Source organism: Strix uralensis, chromosome 8, assembly GCF_047716275.1.
Source record: "Strix uralensis isolate ZFMK-TIS-50842 chromosome 8, bStrUra1, whole genome shotgun sequence".
NCBI classification, from domain to species: Eukaryota; Metazoa; Chordata; class Aves; order Strigiformes; family Strigidae; genus Strix; species Strix uralensis.
This window is the reverse complement of record NC_133979.1, coordinates 32194332-32218367: the sequence shown is the minus strand read 5'-3', so window position 1 is coordinate 32218367 and position 24036 is coordinate 32194332. Positions and strand designations below refer to the sequence as shown.

Below are 24036 nucleotides of genomic sequence, written 5' to 3'. Positions count from 1 at the left end.
CTTTTATAATCAGTTTCGAGAAACTTATCTGTGGTAATGAAGCCTGATGGGTGTTTTTAGAAATCTTCTAAAATGTGAATGACTTGCTGCCGGTAAACGAGCACCTACTGATAGTAAAAATGTGGCGCCATGTTGTGTAGATGTGGTTCCTGGGAGCACTGCTTCATAAAGAAATAATGAAAATCTTAGAAGAATTATAACTATTGGCGCTTAAGATTTGATTTCTGTCTTGTGCGTGTCTTGCTGAAGAATGGATGTGCCAGGAAACACTACGCCGTATGGTATCACTCAGACGATAAGACCAGTCATCTCTGCGTGTTAGTACTAACTGAGTAGTAGATACCATAATAGCCTGCTATTTTTTATCTGTCACTGTCAGATACTTCTGTGATGCCTTCAACAGAGTTGAAAAAGAACAGATTAACATTTTAATTTATTAAACTTCCTCAGGAATTGAGTCGGGAACAAGCCCACTTCCTCTGTAAATCTGCGCTCAGATGAAATGTGAGTTAAATAAAAGATTGTGTACAGTTGTTTATCTTTTGTAGATCTATAGGGGAAGAAAAATTGAACTTTTTGGAATTACCTGTTGTTGATACATTGTCTACATTTGTTAACCCTTCATTATGAATGTTTTAATAAATCTTGCAAAACAGCAGACTGGGCTTGCTAGAAATAAAATCTCTTTTAGTAACAGCATATTAAAAGCTAGGCTTAAATTGTAAGTAGGTATAGATCTGTGCTGAAACTGCCTGCGTTATTTCAGTACTACTTACAAAAATAATGTCAATGTCATACATGTGAGTTGGAAGAGGCTTCCAAGTGGGGGTGGTGTGTGTTTGTTTTCCTTCTTATGAATAGAGGCGATTAGTCTTTGGCATTTAGACTGTGTCCTTCCTCCTGTCCATTGCTCTTTATGCCTGCTAGAGAGCTAAGTCTCCCTTCTGAAGTCTTTATCAGCCACTACCGTTTCATGTGAGGAGATTGGAAAGGATTTCTTTCTGAGACTGGTATAACTAGCTTTTAATTAATTTAAGAAGAAAGAGAATAGGTTGTCTCTCAGACTCCAGACGAAGACTAGAATTTGAACGTACATGTCCAATGGTAATGCTGGTTTGCTACATTCAAGCATCTGTTGACATGTCAACCATTATAATCTTCTGTTGCAAAAACTTGAGGTCTGCAGTGGAGTTAGCTCAGGTTTTCTGGCCCTGAATGTTTTGCTTTTATGTATTTAGATGAGTCATTTAAATCCATGCTAAAAGTAATTTTAGCGTAATCTATCAGATAACTACAGCTGTATTCCACTGTGAGGGTTTATCAGTACTAGCACAGAAATTAAAGTAAAAAGAAAGAAAAAAGTGTGTTTCATGCATGAGGAACTTTTTAAACCTTTTGTATGTGTGTGTTCAAAACGTTCAGACCATAATGATAAAGAATTTAAAGTTCTTTTCAAAAGGAAGGTCATAAGAAGTATTAGGTGTTTGGATATAAAATTTGAATCAACAACAGAAATATTGGAGGTATGCAATACTGTGTCCTGTATTGCCACAGGGACAGGGGAACACAAAATGTTCTATTCACTTCTAAAGCTACACAGAATTTATAATAATTCAAGCTTGGACTGAGGAGAAGAGTATTTTAATAGAGTACATGTGAGAGGTTCTTGGAGAGTCACAGGGTTTAACATAACCCTTTACACTATGTTGTCCAGCTGTTCCTGCGAGCATCCATAATTTATGTATCTTCCATTCATAGCTGCAGCTTGTTTATCCCCAAAATAACAAGGCTGGTGATAAATGCTCAGCATGAGCAAAAAAAGAACCAGTCGCACAACAATCTGCAATTCAAGATAACTTATGTAAACAGAAGATTCATCAACACCTTTTTGGTGATGTTTATAAATGTTGTGGTCCTAAAATGTTGAGGATGCTTCTGTTTCAGAAACTGTTCTAAGATACAGGTGAAAAGTTACCAAAGATGAGGGACCTATTTGAACGGCCTAGTTTGTGCCTCAGAGGGAAGAGACACCTAATGCCATGTCACAGTATGTCTCTGAATTACTTTCCCCATTGCTGCTGAAATATTTTAGCCACTTACTAGTTGATGTTCACTTGGTTGATTTTTCTAGGAATACAGTAAATTTCCATAATGCTTACTTAACACCAGTGCCATCTGCTGTATTTGAATAGCAGCATATTCTAAGCAGTCTTGGCAGTCCTCAAAAATGCTTCAGAAATAACTGAGGGAAAGTATCACAAATGGGAGAGTGATATTCCGTGAACAAATCCCGGAAGCTCGGCTAATTTGGGGACTGTTTTTAAAGAAGAGGGTAGTGCAGTCTGCCTGTGCCAAAACACTTCCCATTACTTCGTGCTTAGAATCTGAGGCCGTACTGAATTTTCTAAGTACGTAAAATAAAAACGTGAACTTTGCATTTGAGTGACTGTTGGAAAGGGAAAGTGAATGTCAAGGTGTAGAGGGGCAAGGGCCAGGACTGTGTGGTGGCAGAGAAAGAGAGAAGATGAACACCGGGAAGGAGATGAGACGGAGTGCAGGGAAGCAGGACATTGGTTTAACACGGGCATGCATTTTTCTTTGTGTTATGTGACCAAATGTAGAGGGGGAAGGAGGCACGGCTCTCTGTCGAGATGTTTTGAACCCCTCATCTTGGCTCCTCTCAAGAAAATTGGTGTCTGGATGATTCCTGCTCCTCTGAGCATGTCTGACAGCCATTCCCTGTTTCCATATGAGAGCTGGAGGATTTGTCTTCTCTACAGAGATACGAGGGCTCGTTTTCTGTCCTGGTTATATGTATGTGATAAGGCCCTTGATGCCTAGTGTGGAAACGGGTCCCTTTCTCTGTCCCCATATTAATCAGGGTGGGAAGACGGAAAGGAATGTCAAAACCTCTGGTAATTTAAACCTCTGAAAACTAGAAAAGTAATGTTAGTGTATGGCTTGGTCAAGCAAATGGAGAAAGCATGCTGCCAGCCCATAACCAGCTGCCTGTGAATTAGGAACATGCCACTGCAGAAATACCCAGTGTTAGGGAGCAATTTGATATGTGGAAATGACTTAAAATTCTCTGGATGTAATTTTTATTCTTTGAAAACTGTCACAGAAGCTGGAGTGAAAGAAGTACTAATTTCATAGCACTCTTTACCTTCATTCAGCCATAGCAACATCTCAGCAGCAGATTACATGAAAATCACCCAAAACGTGTAAATATTCACTAGCACTCCCAAATCCCATTCATTTCTGTTAAAAGCAACCACCCAAACAAAATTTTGTGCAAAATCATACTAATACAGGTTCATGGTTGCCTGGTAGTATTTATCGTGTGCCTTTCATGCTGCAAAATACAGAAAAGTGGCACAATAAATACTCAATCCCATGGTGCCATTTTTACCATCTCCCTGGTACCTGCTTATTTAATAATTCAGTCAACTGGTTTTAATTGGGTCTGTATATTATTCACAGCATTATAGTATCAGGATGGAGATTTCTGTATTTTCTTCTTTCTTGTGTTATAGCATTTCCTATTGTGAGCTATTGTAGTAGGCAATGTATATGGAGTCACTGGGGGAAGCCCAGTCTGAGAGGCTGACCGTACTTCATTAGCAGTAAGATCTCCGTGCAATTCCTTTTTTCTACTTTTACTAATTTAAGTGTTTGGTAAGAAAGCTGTATACAAAGCTTGCTATTTTATGTTGTGCCTTATTTGAATGAGGGTTAACCTTTCTCTTCCTTAGTTGTCTTGTCATTGAACTAGAATGTACAAGCTATAGAACCTATATCCGACTAAAAGACATTAATTAACATGCATATCCCTGCAGAGTGTGTTCCAAGTCTGTGTTACTTACAAAGAGAAATTTGAGCTTCAGACCATATATTTATGTTGTCAGGAAAATAAATACATCTGTGACGTTCCTAAAGTTTATTGTGTGCTCTCAACATATTAGAGTTGCCAAACAAATATTTTACTGGAAGCAATCCAAAACATAAATAGAATTTTAATTCTGCTTTAGAGTTTGTAACCCCAATTACCCTCTGTAGCTCCTTTGAAAGAGTGTGCAACTGAACACATAATTATGACACACTTTTGAATTATGAAACAATGTCAAATTAACTTCAGTTGAATAGCTAATCTCTCTTTTAAAAAAGGAAAATTCAGTTATTAGAAAGCTGGAATAGGTTAACTGGTTCTCCTGATGGCATGTCATGTGATGCTTGAGACTTCTCAGACCTTAAGGAGGTGCTCAGTTGGCTTTCACGTATATCTTCATTACATGGGGCTGAACTTTATAGAGTATTGTCTCAGTATCTTCACTGGTTCCTCCTACATGTCATGCATATCTAGCAGCAAAGCCACAGATTAGGACACTAATACTAAATGAATTTTCCATGTATTTTTTGAGAGATTGACTTCCTTTTATTTGTGAAAACGATATAGAGGGCATTGCCCTGTAACCAGAGGAAGGTCTGTCAGGTGGTCTGGGTTGGAGAGGGAGAGATGCTGGTATTTAATATAGCCTAACTTCTCCCAAGGCTTCCGTCATTAGAGAAAAGCTTTAAAACAGGAGATAAATTCTGAAGTTGTCCCCTATGCAAATGTTGTCCGGATACTACATGATGAAATTGTTTGGCCTAACTCTTCTGCCAACTCCACGCTATGCTGTTGAGCTTTGCCAGTAGTAAGTCTTAGTTTGCCCCCTTAACTCCCTTTTTTCTGGTCTCTGGGTCAAATGGATAGATATGCCTCCTCCCTCTAAGGGGAGCCATGAGCATCCTTTCTGTCACAGAGGTCTCACTGAATACAAACTGGATCCTACAAAATCAGATCTCTACCATTCTGATTGTTCTCTGCTCCCAATGTTCTTTTCAGGCCTTTTCAAAAGTCATCCTGTTTCTAAGTGCCGAGGGACTCAAAGTGAGAACTCATCAATAGTTCTTCTATCTGCAGAAGGAATCTTGGCTTCAGATGGGTTTAAGGGACCGTGAAACTCTCTCACTAGAAGGAGGTTAACATAATAAGATTTCCACTTATTTTAAGCCAGCTTTAATTTCAGTGCACATGTACCATTTCCAGTTGAAGTCTTTCATTTTTATAGTCTTACGAGATAGAGTTTCACTGTTTTGCCCATGGGAATGTTACCTACAATCTGTCAGAAATTATGGTCTTTTGACATATAATTCAAATAAGCGGATGCTTCTTTGAAGGGATTCTTAATGAGTTAAATGGTGACATACTAGATGGTGAGTGTTCGTCCCAGCACTGTCATACCAGTAAGTATGAAGGGTTTTTCTGCAAAGCTATTCTCTTTCTCCTTGAGTAAGAGCTGTCCCATGGAAGTCTTTGTAAAGCGGAGATGGTTAGTGTGGCAGTCAGCAGGAGCCATAAGGAGGCTGTACGATAGCACAAACTTTAAAATTTTCCCTTTCCTGATACTTATTTCACCATCTTGACTGCAGAATAGTCAAGAGTTGTCTGCTTTGAGATGGATTTGTTCCTTCTCCAAAACTCTCGAGCTTAATGAAATCTGTTAAAATGCTCTATGCCTCTGCTCAAGCTTAAGAGGGTTCTCAAATAACACCTGTTGGAAAAAAGAAGATAGTGTGCAGATGCCTAACTAGTCAGATAAGCCAGGCTGTCATAGAAACTGCTGGCCTTCTGCAAAAGGCTAGTTAAAAGCTCCCTGGAGGAGGATATCCACATGCCTCATTTCTGGGATCCTTGCCTGTGGGCTTAATGTCTGGGAGCTGTGCAGGCTGCACACTCCTCGTTCATTACTCACTAGCAGCAAAGCCTCTCAGGTTGAAAAACAAGAGAGTGGCCGCATAATTGAGAAGCTTTATGACATGATGATAAGCCTCTAACCATTCCTGTGCTCTTATAACAGTTCGTGTTTAGTAATAGTGTATAATTTTAGTTTTGACCATTGTATTAAAAACCACAAGTGTTCAGGTAATTATGAACAACTTAAACATTTGCAAATTTTTTAAATATTAAGACATGATCTGCATGATATTAAAGCATTTATTTCCAAATGCCTAGTTAAACATACGACCTTTGGTTTTAAAAAGTAATTATCCAAAGCTTATTTAATATGGGCTCCCTTCTCTTTCCCCCCGTGGATGATTTGTATGTACTTTCATGTTTCCATTATAAAATTGCTGGAGGGATATTGCTAGCAATGATTTATATGTCTGGTGCATATTGGTATTTTTGGTCCTTCTTCTAAAATAGATGGAGAAGTTTAAGCTGAATCTTATAAATCAGTGTGTGGTAAATGAAGTAGGATTTTAAATAAGAGATAGTGGAAAAATGAGCTGAGCCTTCTTTTTCATAATCATAATCATTAAACTTGGCTATGTCAGAATGTCTTGCATGCATTAGGAAAAAATAACTCAAGTATGTAGATCAGTGGTTATAAAATGTGTTGTTAGAAGGGGTGGGTAAGGCTCCACATTTGAAATCTAAAGCATCTTGCTGTACATCCAAACGTGAGCAGAAGCCTTGCTGTAGATTGCTAGATGCCACCTCCAATTCACTGAGCTGTCACAGGGTCTATTACATTCCTTAAGGTCCAGCAAGTCCAAGCTGGTCACAATGAAACTGCAGCAGTTGATGCCTCAGGTCTGAATATTGCCTTGGTTTGGGAGTTACCTCTCCCTTTGAGGAAAGATGAAGATGCGCATGTTTTCTGTTGCCAGGAGTAGTGGAGTGCTGCTCAGGACAGCTGTATATGAAGGTTTTAAGTCCTTTTGGTGTTCTGATTTTAGAGTGCTTGTGCATTGAGCAGGTTATCTCAAGTAACATGAGGGAGTCTGTGAGCTGCCCCCTGCCCAGTGAGGCTACTAGTAAAAGAGCCGGGGATCCTCAAGGCAGGAGGAAACCTCTTTCTGAGGCGTTTGCTCTCCATGTGAAGAGTGATCATATAAGAGGAGTACCAGGAGAGAGTTTGATTAGTTTGAATTCAGGAGCAATGTGAGTTTCAGGCAGGTCAAAAAAAATTATTTAGAAGATAAAGGAAAACTGATTTGGTTTTCTTTTTAGGGTTTTTTGGTAGTGTCAGAAAATACACAGGACACTTAATTGCTCAATAATCCCACAATTGCACGTAACAGCCCTAGTCAAAAATAACAAAATCAGATCAACCAGTTAATTGAAAAGAAAATAAAATGTTTGGAATGGCTTGTAGTTATGACTCTCATTTATAGCTTGCATGTTCATACCAAATCCTCTCTGTTAGGAAATAAAAGTTGATAATGTCATGACAGTGTGGAATGAATTGTTGACTTCAGATTGATATTTGGAATAAAACTGAGAGTACTATGAACTTAATTTACTGCTGCTGGTGCTCTAGTATTATCAGTGTCATAACTGAAATTCACAGCCAGACATTTTTTCTATTAAATTAAAGTATAAAACCCAAAATAACTTCCGTTGTATTTAAAGTATTTGTTATTCTATGTGCAAGAAGTTTCCTATTAATGAAGCAAGGTTCAGTCCTGCTACAATTGTGACCTCTAGTGGAAAAAGTCAGTTTGTTGTTATAACGATTATGCATCAAATTGCAAATTAATTCCTTGCATGTTGCAGTATTCGTTATGTCTAATGTCATAGCATTTCCAAGAGTCGTTAATGGTAAAATCCCTTCAAGGCACCATACTATGTAAGTATAGGCACCATGTAAAAAAAAAAATTTCTTCCCAGGAATGCCTCTGAAAAGTCTCTGCAGATTTTTATAAAAGCTGGTTTTCATAGAAATAAGGTCTCAGGCTTTCAGGAAGAGGCTTGGAAAAATATTCAGTTGCAAAAGCAGGTATTCCTTGGAGAAGTTCCCTTATAAAAAGTCCTGTTGTTATTCCACAAGGATATGTATTGCAGTGACAGCATTTCTTGTGTACAAATCTGTTGAGATGTTTTTAGATATCATCTCTGAAAGAGATTATAAGAAAAGATTTATCATGCCGCTGAACAAGCAGGCAAGAAGATTTGTAAAATATAATAGGAAAACAGGCTGAACACAAAGTACATAGTCCAGCAAATGAGAATTGCATATGGTATTTTTCATATTTGGATGAACACAAAGCTATTTATAATCTTAAATCAAGATAGGTAGGCTACAGACAGGAGAGTCTTTTCCATCAGCTGAGGCGATGTGTGCACTGTTAACAGGGCTGTTGTCTTGCGTCGCCTGGCCTGAGCTGCCCCTGGCTAGTTTTCCAAGCAGGACCCCAAGCATAGTTTCTGTTAGGAGCCTCATTCAGGGTATGTGCTCCCCTTCCCCCGGGGAAAATCTCAAGCTCTTGGTTGTCAAAACAAAGATGCTGAACAAAAGCAGAGGGCCATTTTTCTTATTTTTGTATACAACGTAAGTGGAAATGTAGCCTTTTTCACCCCTCTGTAGTCAGTCAGTGGACTGATTTTTACTTTCTTTGATTTTTAAATAATTGGACATCGTCATTGTATTTTTCACTGAATAGATTTCTGTACACTTTTATTTCCAGCTTTCACAAACCAGAAAGCGACTATTTGATAGAGACATCAGTTTGCTTACCTTTGAAATAGTTTTGGCTTTTGGCTAATAGCAGCAAAAAAGGTGTACTGTGTACTTATGGGGGTCTTTTTTGGTTTATGTTGGGCTTTTTTTACATTGAGCATGAAAGATTGTACATGATTAATCATAGCTAAGCTCAGTTACTTGGCAAAAATCCAATCAACTAGAATATTTGTTACATTTTCTTGATGCCCTGCTTGTTACAATATTCTGCACTGTTCATGAAAACCAGCATTGGCAGGTACTGAAACGATGGAGGGGTATCCTGTCACATCCATAGCACCTGATGAATTGAACAGTGAGATTCCAAAAGCTCTGAAGAGCTGTCATCTTCGCCAGCCGGGAGTGTGGAAACTGCCTTGGGGCTTTAATGATGAACTTTGAAGTGTAGCAGGGAAAAGGGAAGCATTCCCTAGAGGTTTGCAGCATCTAGTTATGATGCTACATAATGCTAAGTAAAAGGGAAGAGAGATTTGTATGCTGGGAATGACTGAAGTCTTTTTCTTCTTATTTTCAGGGTATGAACATAATCTTCCATGTAGCCTTGGCTCTCTTAAAGGTAAGCCATTGATCAGAAGGGTTTTTTTTATTATTTTATTAAACTGTATGGAATATTTTCTTAGCTTAAGATATCATTTCTAAGGGAACAATAATAGTGGGACTTCTGGAGGAGGGAACGGAGGAGAAATGTCATCCGTTTGAGTAGAGACGTCTTCAGAATTGTACTTATGGTAGATCTGTTTTTATTAAACGTAATTGTCATAACGTTCCTGGAACAAGGAGTGCAGTCTAAGGATTTAAATGTCTTGTGTAATTACTATTAAGAAAACAATTCTGATTCATTTCTCAGTGTATTTATTTTGTGGCTGGGTTCTTTCATATAAATATTTAAGAAATGTGATTGAATATTATTTGGTATCAAATGTATTTGTAATGTCAAGAGAGGAGTGGAAGTCTTTTTATGGGGAATGTCTGTCTTTGCCTTGGACACAGAATTTACCTAAACAAACAAACAAATAAACCTGTAGGTAAAGCACTGGCCCTTTTGATGCCAGTGGGATTGCTCAAACTTAACTTACACCGACTTTCACAAGTTGGCACTAGTTCAAACCCAGGCACGTGGTGTGGAATTTGAAATGACACCTTTGAAATCAAATTATATTCCCATCGAATAATTTAGGCTAAAGCTCAGGGCAGAACAGCCTGTCACTTCTAACAACCCCTTAACATGGACACAGGCTAATATCATTTGGCTGTTGCTAGTCCTCCAGTGTGTTTTCCATAGCATTTACCTAGAAAGAGCAAACAGCTACTAGGTGAGTTATTCAGTGAAGAGTAAATCTCGGAGATTCAACTTCTGCAGCACAAAGTCCTGCAGCAAAAGTGCTCCACACCAGGTACATATATATGCTGCTGCTGTGAACAGAGCAACTGGAAATTTCAAAACACATGTACTTGAGGTAGGGTAGCTTGGGTGAAGTGCTACAGTGTAGCTATGAGATGGTACGTAGCATTATGGTAAGGAAATGTCCAAAATAACTTGTGTTTTACACTCACACAGTTAATGTGTCAAATGGTGTTGTGACTTTCTACAGAAGTATATGTATTAAATGAAGTCGCCTATAAACAGGAAATTTCTTTAACGTACGTTTCCAGGGAAGTGCTCCTACACAAATCTAAATTTGTAAAAAATGGGGGAGGGAAGTGTGTGCTCTTTTCTTCCTGTTTCATGTTTTATTTGCAACTATGGGGGCTTGTTAATTTTTTTTTTTTTTTAAATAAAGGAAAATCTAGTAGGCTATGGCATGATGGATAGTAAAGAAGTGACAGCAAGCACCGAACAGGTATGCTGCCATAGTAGTAAGAACAGGTTCTGGAAAGGGGTAGATATATACCAGCTTATGAATCTTAAAACTGAAGAAGAGGAAAGAAAAGGAGGACTACTTGCACTGAGCTGAAAATGGCTGGCAAGGTGTTGAGGGAAGGAGAACTTTGTTCAATTTGGTTATGAAGGATGGCTTTGAGACCACACCCACAGGTCTGTTTTCCTTATGTTTCCTGCTGCTGCTAGTGGGAATGGTTGAACTGAGGTTAGCAGCAGAACAACTGTTTAGAAAATCTGATAATGTTGGAAAGGACTAAAATCCTTAACTCATGGATGTCACACTGCAAAGGAATTTTTTTGTGTTGAATGATTAGCTGAATTCTTTTAACAGAGAAAGTGATCAGTCTTTTCATTTTATATATATTCCACAACATGCTGCTTACCTAGTTGAACATTTCTCTTTGGCTGTTCCAAAAGAGGAAAATTCAATAAAGTATTTTGTGAGTCTTATTAAAACTGTTTTCTAAGTTTAAGAGTTTTAAGAGTTGGTTTTAATTCTGCTAATAGCAGTTCTTCTTATATATATATGCAGTATGCTGGGTCTGCTGCTCTGGCAGTAATAGGCTCTAAATAAGGGAGGTGTTGTCCTAAGGAAGTATTTCCATATTGCAGCCAAAAACAAATACAAAGAAAATACAGGTGAGTAAGACAAGATCCTAAGTCAGAAACCCTCAAATAAGAGCACAGTTCCGTAGTGGTACCAAGATGGAGCTGGTGATTATATACAATTGAATTAACATATGATTTGCTTTCAGCAGGAATTGCTGTTCTGTTAGGGAAGAAAATAATTTTGTAGTCTGAGACCTGAAGTAATTTTTTTCCTATTCAAATGTGTTCATAATCTCTCCTAATCATTAGAAACAAAGTGGTTTAGCATACTGGTCTTTTTAAGTTACAGAAACTGAATGTGCATGCTGCAGAGCAACCACTTTAAAACCTGTGTGTTTCTAAGGTTTTGTTTCTCTCTTGATTCTGAAACGAATGAAAACAACTCCTAAGGATTTGTTCTTTGTTAAAACAGAGTGATTATTCGTTTGGATTATTTTTAATTTGGACTAGAGAATCCTTCATCTGTGGAATATCAGTCTTTACTGTACAAATGCCCTTTTCCTCACTTCCTTGCGAAGCGTGTGCTTCACAGTCCCTTGTTAAATACCAACAGAATAGAAGCTTTTATCTTGAACTCCCATTTACTCAATGCAGTTTCTCACTGTTACAACCAGCTGCTGGTATTCAAAATGAATGCTTGTTAGTTTTGAAATGACAGTACTACTTCTGTGACCAATTACCCGAGACATCTTGATGCAGTAATCTTTGGAAAATAAGCATGTATTTAAGACACGAGGGGAATCCTTTCCCTTTCCTTCTCCCACATTCTGACTGTAGCAGTGAACAGCTAGAGACTTAAAGCTCTTTAACTATGGAGGCCATAATTTGTAATAGGGCATTAATCTGATTTCTTATCAAAGGAAAGGCACAGTCTTTTTTTTCTGTAACATCCAAATGTTATGCTTTCTAATCCATGTCACTGCTTTTCGTGTACTTCACAGCATGCTCATCTGTCACCTCTCCAGCTGGTGGCAGTATTTTACAGTTTGACATTAATCATTCAGTTACGTCATGTGGAGACTGCACCTGAATTAACATTCAGTAAGCTGAGCTGTCAGAAAATCAAGCCCCTCACCTTTCATTTTCTGAGCAGCAGAAAATATAATGAACCACTGGGATGTGAGAAGAACACCAGTGTTGAAACAGGCAGCGTAGAAAACTGTGCTTTAGGACAACTCAACAAACAACATTGATACTTTAATTTTTAAAATCCCAATTAAGACTATTAATTGAGAATGACAGAGCAAAATGTACCATTCCAGTGCCAGCATACTTTCCAATCCCTTTTTTCATCAACTAGTTTGTTGGAAATGACAACGTAAACATAAAATTTTCACAGCAATGGCAATAATAAGCTTTCTTTCATATTTTAATATTTCAGTAGTTATTTCCTTAATCTTTTGTTGCTGATCTTGCTACCTTAGCAAAAACAGCTAAATGCATGTTTTATTTTGTAATTTGCAAACTGAGGCAAGTATCAAAATACATGATTGTGGAGAAGTCAGGCTCTAGATTAACTACTGTTGTAGTTGCTAACTACTGAAAAGGCAGAGAAGAAAACACTTTAACTGAAAATGCAAGAATGAACCACAGGGTTTTAAAATAGGTCCATGTCCAGACTTTCTTTTTGAGCGTTCTTCTACTCATGGAGTGTGATTGGTAACAACACTTAAGGTCAGCTTAGGTTGTTGAGCTTTCAGCTGGGTGACTGTTAAAAACATGTTGTTTAATGCCAGAGGAAAGCCATAGTTTTGATTAGGAAGGTGTATCATTTTCAAATTGAAATGAGTAGAAAATAGTGAGAAGCAATAATGTGTTGGTTACTGCTTGTGTTTCCCAGCCAGTGCATTATTATCTTACAGAGATTCACTTCAGCACATATATTATCTTAAAACCAGTACTTTTATATATCGTTCCTTGAACTCAGGCAAATGTGAGCAGCATTTCTAACAGTGCTTATGAATTCTTACATTCCTTCTCACTGCATGTTATCAACTGATAACTGTATATTACACAAACAAGGCAGTTGTATTTCTTGGATATTTCTGTTGCCACCTTTCAGTCTCAATGCTGTTTCTGTCAGTCTGTGCCCAACTGATTAGGGAGAAGCATACTAGTTACAGTGACAGGGACAGCAAGATGATGCTATTAATTCAGGTAATTGATACAGAGGCTCCCTAGATTAAAAAAAAAAAAAAAGTCAAAATTACTTTGGATATTATTTGTTACCTTTACATCATTCTGTATCTGGATTGAAAAGGACCTCCTGGGCCAAAGAAATGCTTCCCTGCTAAATTATGCCATTATGTGACGTGGCATCCATTTCATAAACTAGTAACAGCAGCAATATTGCTGGTGGAAGGCCATTTCCCTTATTCCGGTTTAAATTTATGGCTGATCATTTTACCCTCATCTACTTTTACATCAGCATTGTTCTTTATCTTAAATAGTCCCCTTCCAGTGACACTCACTCAGTGTTTATCACCTTGAAGTATTTATAGATACCATCCATATTGTTTACTAAATAAACCAATATTAGTGTTCTTGAACTCTAGAGCATCTTAGTACTTCTCTTCTGCATCTCCTCAATTCTGTATTACTCTTTTTAGAGGTGAATGACAGGATCTTTAAGAGAGGTCACACTATGTTTTCTTTATTAATGTTGTATTTCCTTATTTCTAAAAAAACTACTTTATCTGATAACTATGAGGATTGTATTGTTCTTTTATGTTTGTATGAAATAGTATTTGTGACTAACCAGAGGGTTTCACGAATACTTTTTCACCACCTTAGATGTGGATTTGTGTAAGAGCACAAATTTGGAATAAAATTATTCTGTACTTCTGTGTGTATTTACATTTCACTTCTTAATGAACATATAGCGTATTAGAGGTTTTCTTTTTTCACTTTCAAGACATTACCTTCTTTGGATAGACATCTGACCTAATCTGTCTTGGATTTTGTCCATCATTTATCTCCTGAATTACCACTTGCACCAACCCAGAACTTTAAAATTAGATCTGAAATTTTGTTCTGTGTTAAAGGCGTAGCTCAAACATTTATGCTCATGAGAAGTGGACATACCCAGAGATAGCCAGAGCAGTCATCCATTTTTGTGCACCTTAGAACCTGCTGTTCAAGGGTAGGTTCTACCTATTTTTTCAGGCAGATGTGTGGCTTGCATTGTAAAGCGAAGTAGCCACTGTGACATTCCCTTGAGATTACGCCTCCCTTTATCACCTGCTCTGAAATTTTCACTTGCCACTATCTAGCCTGGAGCATTAGTGTTTAAATAGTAGTGTAGTCTTTTAAGAAAACAAACAAGAAAAAAGCCAAAGGGTTCAATTCATAACAGCAAGTAATGAAATAACTTTCATCAGTCAGATGAAAACGAGTAGTATAAGAGGAATAGTTAAGCAGAACAACCAAATTCTTCCATGTCTTGCTGAAATAAGATACTGATGTTTTGTATAATCTCACTAGATTAACATCTGAGGATCTCAATGAAGACTGGACAGGTGCTTATTTTAGGTAAAACTTGCATATTGTAAATGGAGATAATTAAAAAATGTGAATTGTCTTTCAGCTGGGGATGAAATTGTGGCAATTATTGTAACTTTTTGAGAGGTATCACATGAAAAGTGCACTGAGTGTGTAGGCAACGGAACTTAGGCCATGTCTCCAAGAGATAAAACAGCTATTTTGTTCTCTCTCAGCTCTTACTTTGCATTTGCAGTGATGTGAGGAGCCTGAACTGATGTTTAAATCAGCACCGCTTTAAGGTGGAGTTTGGATGAAGTGACATACAGGGTTCCTTTCCAAGTTAAACCTGGTTTGACTTTAGGTGATCTGGTTTAGTCCACTCTATAAGTGCGTTAAAATCCTCAAACGGTTCTTTTGAAGATAAAAAAGAAGTGTCCACATTAGAATCTAAAACAAAACAGATGTTGCCCTTTACACCAATTTTTTATAGCTTCTTTAAGTAGCTAATCCCAGGGTCAGTGCTGAAGCTTCTGATACAGAAGTGGGTCTTAACTCTTCAGTGCTAGAGACCAGAACTGACTGTTCTCTTTTCAAGGTCTTCTCCATTAGGCAGAGGACAAGGAGTTCACTTTTAAAAAGGCTCTCAGATCACTGCTTTTATTTTTCTAGTTCCTAAATCGAGGGGATCCTTAAACTGTAGGTTTTGCTAGGCTGAAGAAGTTGGCCCCCCAACCCACTCCTCCTGCCATAAAAAACCAGTACTTGGTGACTGTTTGGAGATGATATCTTTAGAAAGAGAAATCTGTACCTGAAAATGTCCAGAATCAATCAACTTGCAGGCTATTGATCTTCTAGCCCTAACAGAACCAGTTTTCTATTTTTAACTGTCCACCTTTATTTGCATGCTAAAAATCCATCCTGTCCTGGCTAGTTACTTAGCCCATTTGATCTCCTCCTCACACCTAAAATCAGTTCAATTTCTATTAGCTGAATGTTCACCATAAATTTTTAATTTTGAGGGAGAAGAGGTGTTCTCTTTTTAAAGGAACAGAAGACTGAAAGCAGAGAAAGCATGGAATTTATTAGACTGCATTTGTTTAGCAGCACTGAACCCTGATGTATGTGTTAATGGCATTTCCCCATTATACTGTCTTTTCATAATTTCTAGATACTGGAAACTTTTCAATATCCTGTATATGACTCATGTATCTAGCAAATCTTGTGATTCTGTGGGAAAAAAATTTTCTTAAGTATGTAATTGAAGTAAATAAAATTACAAAATTAGTCATTCCAGATCAGACTTGTAGACTTATCTACCCCAGTATCTTGTTGCCAACAGTGGATACATGGGAAAGACTGCAAGAACGGGAAGAACGGGGCAATAATACTCTTTTTTTTTTTTTTTTCATCTGGCAACTTGTGTCTTGGAGACTCTCTGAGAAAGAAGTGGTGTCTCATGTCTAATAACTCTGTATGGATTGTTATTCCATGGGTTCGTCTGGTGACTTTTGGAACACATGTAAACTATTAGCCACGGAGATTTTCTCAGCTTAATTATCATTTTGTTCGCTTTGAACCTGTCACCTGAGTTTCATGTGAGGTTCGTGGTTCCTATGTTGGAGGCATTTTGGACAGTTCAGTTCCTCCACACCACTCATGATTTTATAAGTCTACATATCTCTTATCAACTCTCTATTTTCCAGGCTTAATAATCTTAAGTCTATTTTTTGCCTCCTCATTTGGAAGTCTCTGATGAGCCTTATTTCCTCTATAAATACTTTTCTGTCTCTATTATCTCCTTTTTGAGATGGGAGGACCAGAGTAATGTGTACTATCAAAGAAGAAAACACATCATGGAGTTACACTGTAGAATAATGGCATTCTCTGTTTAGATCTGTATTCCTTTCCTGTTAATTCCTACCATTTGATTTATTTTGTTGACCTCCGCTCTGCACTGAGTTCATATTTTCATAGAACTGTCCACAGTGACTCCAAGATTCATTCCTGAGTAGCAATTCTCAGCTCAGAGTCTATCATTTATATGTAAAATTGATACTGTTCCCCATACGCATCAATTTACATTTATCTACATTGACTTCCATTTACCGTACTATTGCCCAGTCATTCAGTCTCTTACAGTCCTTCTGCAATTCTTTACTGTAAGCCCCTGCCTTTAAAACCCTGAATAATTTAGTAGCATTTGCAAACATTGTCCCCTCACGATTCACCCTTTTTTCAAAGCTGTTTAAGAATAGGCCGACCAGCACAGACCCCAGCACAGATCGCTGATCAAATCTACTCTGGAAATGAATTGTTTTATCGTGTTGTCTCTAATATTAGTGATAAAGATGTAAACTTCACTAAACCCAGATTACACAGTTAGAATTAGACCTGAAGAACAGAAGGGACAAAGAAATTTCTGATAAGGTAAGAGGTGAAGTTCCTGCTGTGGGCATGATGTAATTCATATGGATTTTCAGAGCTGTTCTGGTGCAGAATGTGTCTTATTCTTTTGTAGGAATAAACTTGAAAGAGAACTTTCTTCTTTGGTCTTCCAGTTTTAGAGTCTATTTTGCTTTTCAAAGTCAGTAATTTTTGCCACTGAAATGTTAAAAGCAATCCAATTCCTTTTTTTTTCTTTAACAGCTGACATAGAAGGGAGATGCTAATCATATTAAATAGGCATTGATCAATTAGCAATTGATATAGCAATTATGAAAATGTTTAGTTTATCTCTTTACTGGCCTTTCAGTACATTCTCATAAAAATTTGATATTCTTGTCAACACAAAGTGCAGGATAGGAGGCAAGACTAGTGGTGGTTTTGCAGGCAGGATTGGGGCAGAAGGAGGACACAGAAGACTGAGCTGCTTGCACAGGGAGAATGTGGGCAGACAGAGGATGCAGAGAGGGAGAAAGAAATCTACAGTGCTCATGTAGGGTCATCATTTTAAAATTATGCAAGGTGGGCAGGTTGCCAGTTTTTACAGCAAGTTGTCATGCCTTGTTAAACATGCAAGTGAGAACAGTGTTACCTGGGAACTAAACCAGTATGAACACCTAAAGTGAACATATTTATGTTCAGGCTTTATTAAAGATAGAAGCTGCAGTAGTCATGATGGCACATACTTTTTTCTCCATAGAAAATAGTACAAGAAGCACAAAGCTCCTCTTTGACTGTCATAAAATGATAGATAGAAACCCATCATTTTTCTTGGAATCCCATGAGCCTTTCCCAAATATTATGTCAGTGTTTATGTACATATGTGTGTATATATATACATATATATATTTATGTTCCATAATGTCCCATATGTTGTTCTAATTTGGTCTATTTTGAAGTACAGAGATTTATAAAGCACTCCCCATCAAGATGGTTGGTATCTTGCTACAGAATTCAGAAAATACAGATAATTTCAAATCATATTCTGTAAAATTTTACTTGCTTAGAGAATATTTTGCCATTAGCCACTTCTTGAGTTCAGTGGACCTCAGCTGTGTACATCTGAGCAGATCTGAACTGCATCAGTACCATGTGAGTAAACAGACATGTCATGGATAGGAAGGCCAGAAACAGAATTTAACTGTACTTACAGACCAGATAGTCTACGACATGGAAATCAAAGCGTGAGTAATACGTGTTTATCATAAGACATTCTGCTTAGTTTGCAAGTTACTGCCTTTTGGGCCATTTTTAGTTTTTAAGCTCACTTCAGTCAGGCCCTTCTGAAGAATGCAGGACAGTAATCTAATGGCATAGATAAGGGTAGTGAAGTTTACATGAAGGAAAAATCACAGTTCCTGGTCAGACATGGATAAAAATAAGAAGTAGTGTTCAGTGAGGATGTCAAAGTATTTAAGAATGGTAGGAAGTGTAAGGGGCAGCAAATTGCAAATCTGAATGATGGTTCACTGTTACGCTGTGTGAAGGAAGTTCCTGAAAACACGGAGCATTGGAGTTCAGCTGATAGTTAGGGGTTTTCTTCCAAGCCTTGGAATTTTTTGGATTTTAAAGACCTCTTTTTAAACAAGAAATCCAGGCCTGATGTAAAAATCACAATGACAGTAGTAGACCACATCTCTTGGGAAGCTAATTCTGTAGTTAATGTTCCACATCTCTAAAAATTTGCACCTTATATATAACCTGAATTCATCTGGTGTTAGCCTCTAACTATCAGATCCTATTACAAGTTTCTAGATTTAAAGACTTTATTTAATAACCATTTCACTCCATTTTTCATAAGCCCAGACCTTACCCAAAATGAACCAAACCTGAATTTCCATAAGGATGAGAGTTAGCTATTAACTTATTAAAGTCTGATTTACGCAAGGAAGAATTTAAGGCTTTTTACATGGACAGTGCTCTGAATTATCAGTCCTTTTGCCTGTTTTGCCCACAAGTCACCAGTGACTCTGCCCATTCACCTCTGTGCTTCTAGTCAGTTCTGTAACTTGCTTCCCAGTTGTGGTGGTTTGACCTTGGCTAAATGCCAGGTACCCACCAAGTCGCTCTATCACTTCCCCCCCCTTTCCCCTTTTTTCTCAACAGGGCAAAGAGGGGGAAGAAGATAAGATAGGAAAAAAAACCCAACCCTTATGGGTAAAACAAAAGCAGTTTTAATATAAGCAAAGCGGAGCAAAAGTCCCTGCGTGGAAGCAAGAAAAAGAAAACAGATTTATTCTCTACTTCCCATTAACAGGCGATGTCGGACCTTCTCAGGAAGCAGGGCTCCAATACACATAGTGGTTGCCTTGGAGGACCAAGGGTGACCCCACCCCCTTCCTCCTTTCTCCCAGCTTTATACTGAGCAGACGTCATATGGTCTGGAATATCCCTTTGGTCAGTTGGGGTCAGCTGTCCTGGTTGTGTCCCCTCCCAAGATCTTGTCCACCCCGTCCCACTGTGTGTGGGGGGAAATGTCGGAAAGAGCCTTGGTGCTGTGTAAGCACCACTCAGCAGTAGCCACACCACCAGTGTGCTATCAACACCCTGCCAGCTCCCAACATAAAACACAGCACCATGAGGGCTGCTACAGGGGAAAACCAATTCCGGCTCAGCCAGACCCAGTACAGTCTCCACCCCTTATTCCATACCATTTATGTCATGCCCAGGTCCCACATAACACTCATTTATCCATTTCATAATCTTTCTTCACTCCTCCAGATGCTCAGTGACTTGGCTCCCATCTGTGTTCAGGACAGGAGCAGTATGTTTGACTGTTGGGCTCCAGCACCGGCTAGGTTTGGGTCATCATTGCATGTATCTGGTTCACTCTTCATCGTTCCTAGTTCCTCCATCACTTCCTGCAACATACAACTCAGCCCACAGATTATTTTCCCCCCAAGGTTAAATCTCCTTGAGGCACACACTGAGTAGCCCCATTCTCCCGCATTACCCGCCAAGTACATCCAGGTCCCTGAGCAAAAACAATCCCACGAGTGGGCTTGCCTTTTCCCAAGGGAGGAGCAACCCACACTGCCTTCCCCAGCCATTTCCCTGTGTGTACTACAGGGACCTTATCTCCTCCCACAGCATGAAGGGGTTTTGTTTGGGCAGGACCAGGACGGTTAACAGATCCTCTGGTGTTAATTAGCCAAGTGGCTTCTGCTAAATTTATATCCCAGTGCTTCCATCCCCCATTGTCCAAGGCTCTCAACATAGTCTTCAACAGTCCGTTGTATCTTTCAATCTTTCCAGATGCTTGTGGGTAATAAGGGATGTGATACACCCACTCAATGCCGTGTTTCTTTGCCCAGGAGTTTATAAGAATATTTCGAAAATGGGTCCCATTGTCTGATTCAATTCTTTCAGGAGTACCATGTCGCCATAAAATTTGCCTTTCAAGACCTAAGATGGTATTTCGGGCAGTGGCATGATTTACAGTGTACGTTTCGAGCCAACCAGTAGTTGCTTCCACCATGGTGAGTATGTAGCGCTTGCCTTGGCGTGTTCGTGGCAATGGTCCGATATAGTCAATTTGCCAGGCCTCGCCATATCGAAAACTCAGCCATCGCCCTCTGTTCCAGGGAGACTTTACTCGTGTGGCTCGCTTGGTTGCAGCACATGTTTCACATTCATGAGTGACCTGTGAGATGGCCTCCATGGTCAGGTCCACCCCTCAATCACGAGCCCATCTGTACGTTGCATCTCTCCCGAGATGCCCAGATGTTTCATGGGCCCATCGAGCTACAAATAGCTCACCCTTGCACTCCCAGTCCAGGTCCAGCTGAGCTACTTCAGTGTTGGCAGCCTTGTCTACTTGCTCATTGTTTTGATGTTCTTCGGTGGCACGGCTTTTGGGCACATGAGCATCTACATGACGTACCTTTAGAGCCACGTTTTCCACTCGGGCAGCGATGTCCTGCCACAATGCAGCAGCCCAGATGGGTTTACCTCTGCGCTGCCAATTGGTCGTCTTCCACCCCTGTAGCCACCCCCACAGGGCGTTAGCCACCATCCAGGAGTCAGTGTAGAGATACAGTACTGGCCACTTTTCTCGTTCAGCAATCTTTAGGGCTAGTTGGATTGCTTTTACTTCTGCAAACTGACTTGACTCACCCTCTCCTTCAGTGGCCTCAATGACTTGTCTTGTGGGACTCCACACAGCAGCTTTCCACTTCCGATGGTTTCCTACCACACGACAGGATCCATCAGTAAACAGAGCATAACACCTTTCATCTGGTAACTCGTTATATGGCGGTGCCTCTTGGGCATGAGCCACCTCCTCAGGCAGTGCTCCAAAATCTCTACCTTCTGGCCAGTCCATGATCTCTTCCAGGATCCCTGGACGGTTGGGTTTTCCCAGTTGAGCTCATTGCGTGATTAATGCTACCCATTTACTCCAGGTAGCACTGGTTGCATGGTGTGTAGAAGGGATGTTTCCTTTGAAGATCCAATGTAATACAGGCAGTTGCGGTGCCAAGAGGAGCTGTGCTTCTGTACCAACAACTTCTGAAGCGGCTCAAATCCCCTCATATGCTGCTAGTATCTCCTTTTCAGTCAGAGTGTAGTGGGCTTCTGATCCTCGATATCCCTGGCTCCAAAATCCTAATGGTCAACCCTGAGTTTCACCTGGTATCTTCTGCCAGAGGCTCCATGTGAGGCCATGCTCCCCAGTTGATGTGTAAAGTACATTTTGCACAGCTGGTCCTGTCCGAACAGGCCCAAGAGCTACCACCCGAGCTATCTCCTGTTTGATGTGCTCAAAGGCTTGTTGTTGCTCAAGACCCCACTCAAAATGGTTCTTCTTCCGGGTTACTTGATAGAGAGGGCTCACCAGCTGACTGTAACCTGGAATATGCATTCGACAAAATCCCACAAGTCCTAAGAAAGCTTGTGTTTCCTTCTTGTTGGTTGGTGGAGACATAGTTGCTATCTTGTTGACAACATCCATAGGCACATGATGGCGTCCATCTTGCCATTTTATTCCCAAGAACTGAATCTCCTGTGCTGGTCCCTTGACCTTGCTTTTCTTTATGGCAAACCCAGCTCTCAGAAGAATCTCAATTACTCTTTGTCCTTTCTTGAACACTTCTTCTGCCTCATTGCCCCACACAATGATGTCATCGATGTACTGTAGATGTTCAGGGGCATCACCCTTTTCCAGTGCAGTTTGAATTAATCCATGACAAATAGTGGGGCTGTGCTTCCACCCCTGGGGTAGTCGATTCCAGGTATATTGGACACCCCTCCACGTGAAAGCAAACTGTGGCCTGCACTCTTCTGCCAAAGGAATTGAAAAGAATGCATTGGCGATGTCGATTGTGGCGTACCACTTGGCTGCCTTTGACTCTAGTTCATACTGGAGCTCTAACATATCTGGTACAGCAGCACTCAGTGGTGGTGTCACTTCGTTCAGGCCACGATAGTCTACTGTCAACCTCCACCCTCCGTCAGACTTTCGCACTGGCCATATTGGGCTATTAAAAGGCGAATGTGTCTTACTGATGACACCTTGGGTCTCCAGTTGACGGATCAGTTCTTGGATGGGAGCCAGAGAGTCTCGGTTCGTGCGATACTGCCATCAGTGCACGGTCCTCATAGCAATTGGCACCTGTTCTTCAACTCGCAACAGTCCTACAACAAAAGGATCTTCTGAGAGGCCAGGCAGATTAGACAACTGTTTGACCTTCTCTGAATTCACACTGGCCACACCAAAAGCCCATCGGTATCCTTTTGGGTCTTTGAAGTACCCCCTCTTGAGGTAGTCAGTGCCCAAGATACAAGGGGCTTCTGGGCCAGTTACAGTGGGATGTTTTTCCCATTTGTCCCTGGTCAAGCTAACCTCAGCCTCCAGTACTGACAGTTCTTGACATCCCCCTGTCACTCCTGAGATCCAGATAGGTTCTGCCCCTCTATAACTTGATGGCATTAATGTACACTGTACCCCGGTGTCAATTAAAGCCTGGTACTTCTGTGGATTTGATGTGCCAGACCATTGAATCCACACTGTCCAATACACCTGATCATCCCTTTCCTCCTCCTGGCTGGAGGCAGGGGCCCTCTATTCCCGTTCTTGGTCAGAGTATTCACTGTCTGACCCTTGCTGTGCCAGGCCGGAGATTCCTTCATCAGGGTCAAGGGAGTTGATCTCAGTCTTCCTGTATCTGGGAGATCACTGATTACTTTCTTGTGGTTTCACACCAGTTACATTAACAACCTTCTTGGATGTCTTCTTCTTGGCAGGGGTCTTTCCTCGCAATTCATGTACACGAGCTTCCAACTTGAAGGTGGGTTGACCATCCCACTTCCTCATGTCCTCCCCCTGGTCACGCAGGAAGAACCAAAGTTCGCCACGTGTCACGTGCCTGGGTTTTCCTTTCCCTCTGACTGGGGCGGAAGAGAACCGATTTCTTGGGGTGCTCCTGACATCCAGGGCGCTCGCCCATAGAGATGAGGAGGTACCAAGACTCTCTTCAAAGTTCTGAAGCCAGGAAGAGACTGCCTCCACAGTTGGTGTACATCTTAGTCCTTCTCCCACATCCATTTCTGGATAGTACATCGCAGCCAAGCTGGCAGAATACGAGGATGGTGCACCTTTAATCACCTTCCTCCACATGGCCCATGTGCACAGGATTTTTAGGGGCTTCATCATTATCTGGATCACCATAGATGACTTCCAGCACTGCTAGTTCTCTCAGGTACTGGACACCTTCATCCGCAGTAGTCCACTTCCCTGGGGAGTTGTCCATAAGATCTTCCTTGAAAGGATATCTTGCTCTAACACTTGAAAGGAGCCGTCTCCACAGACTGCAAATTGCTATCTCTTTTCCAATTCCCCTTTCAATTCCTCGATCTCTAGCAAGGGAACCCAGCTGTTGGGCTTCCTTACCTTCCAGCTGTTGAGCATCAGCCCCATTATCCCAGCATCGAAGCAGCCAGGCAGCAATCGGCTCACCGGGCTGGCGGCTATAGTCTTTCCGCAGATCTCGCAGTTCTGATGACGTCAGGGACCGGGTAGTTTCTGCCTCCTGTTTGAGTTCTGTTATTCCC

At 40.2% G+C, this 24036-nt stretch overlaps 1 protein-coding gene across 11 annotated transcripts in view; it reads left to right on the top strand.

Annotated features, from left to right (window-relative positions):
- RABGAP1L (RAB GTPase activating protein 1 like) overlaps nt 1-24036 on the top strand; it is a 263849-nt gene that overhangs the window by 159495 nt on the left and 80318 nt on the right. For 10 of the 11 annotated variants that reach the window (XM_074877053.1, XM_074877048.1, XM_074877049.1 and 7 more), the window contains one exon: nt 9085-9126. In XM_074877053.1, the coding sequence (XP_074733154.1) occupies nt 9085-9126 (42 nt within the window). Of the gene's footprint in view, nt 1-9084; nt 9127-19877; nt 20466-24036 lie in introns of those variants that run through there. The other variant, XM_074877060.1, reaches the window with a different exon arrangement.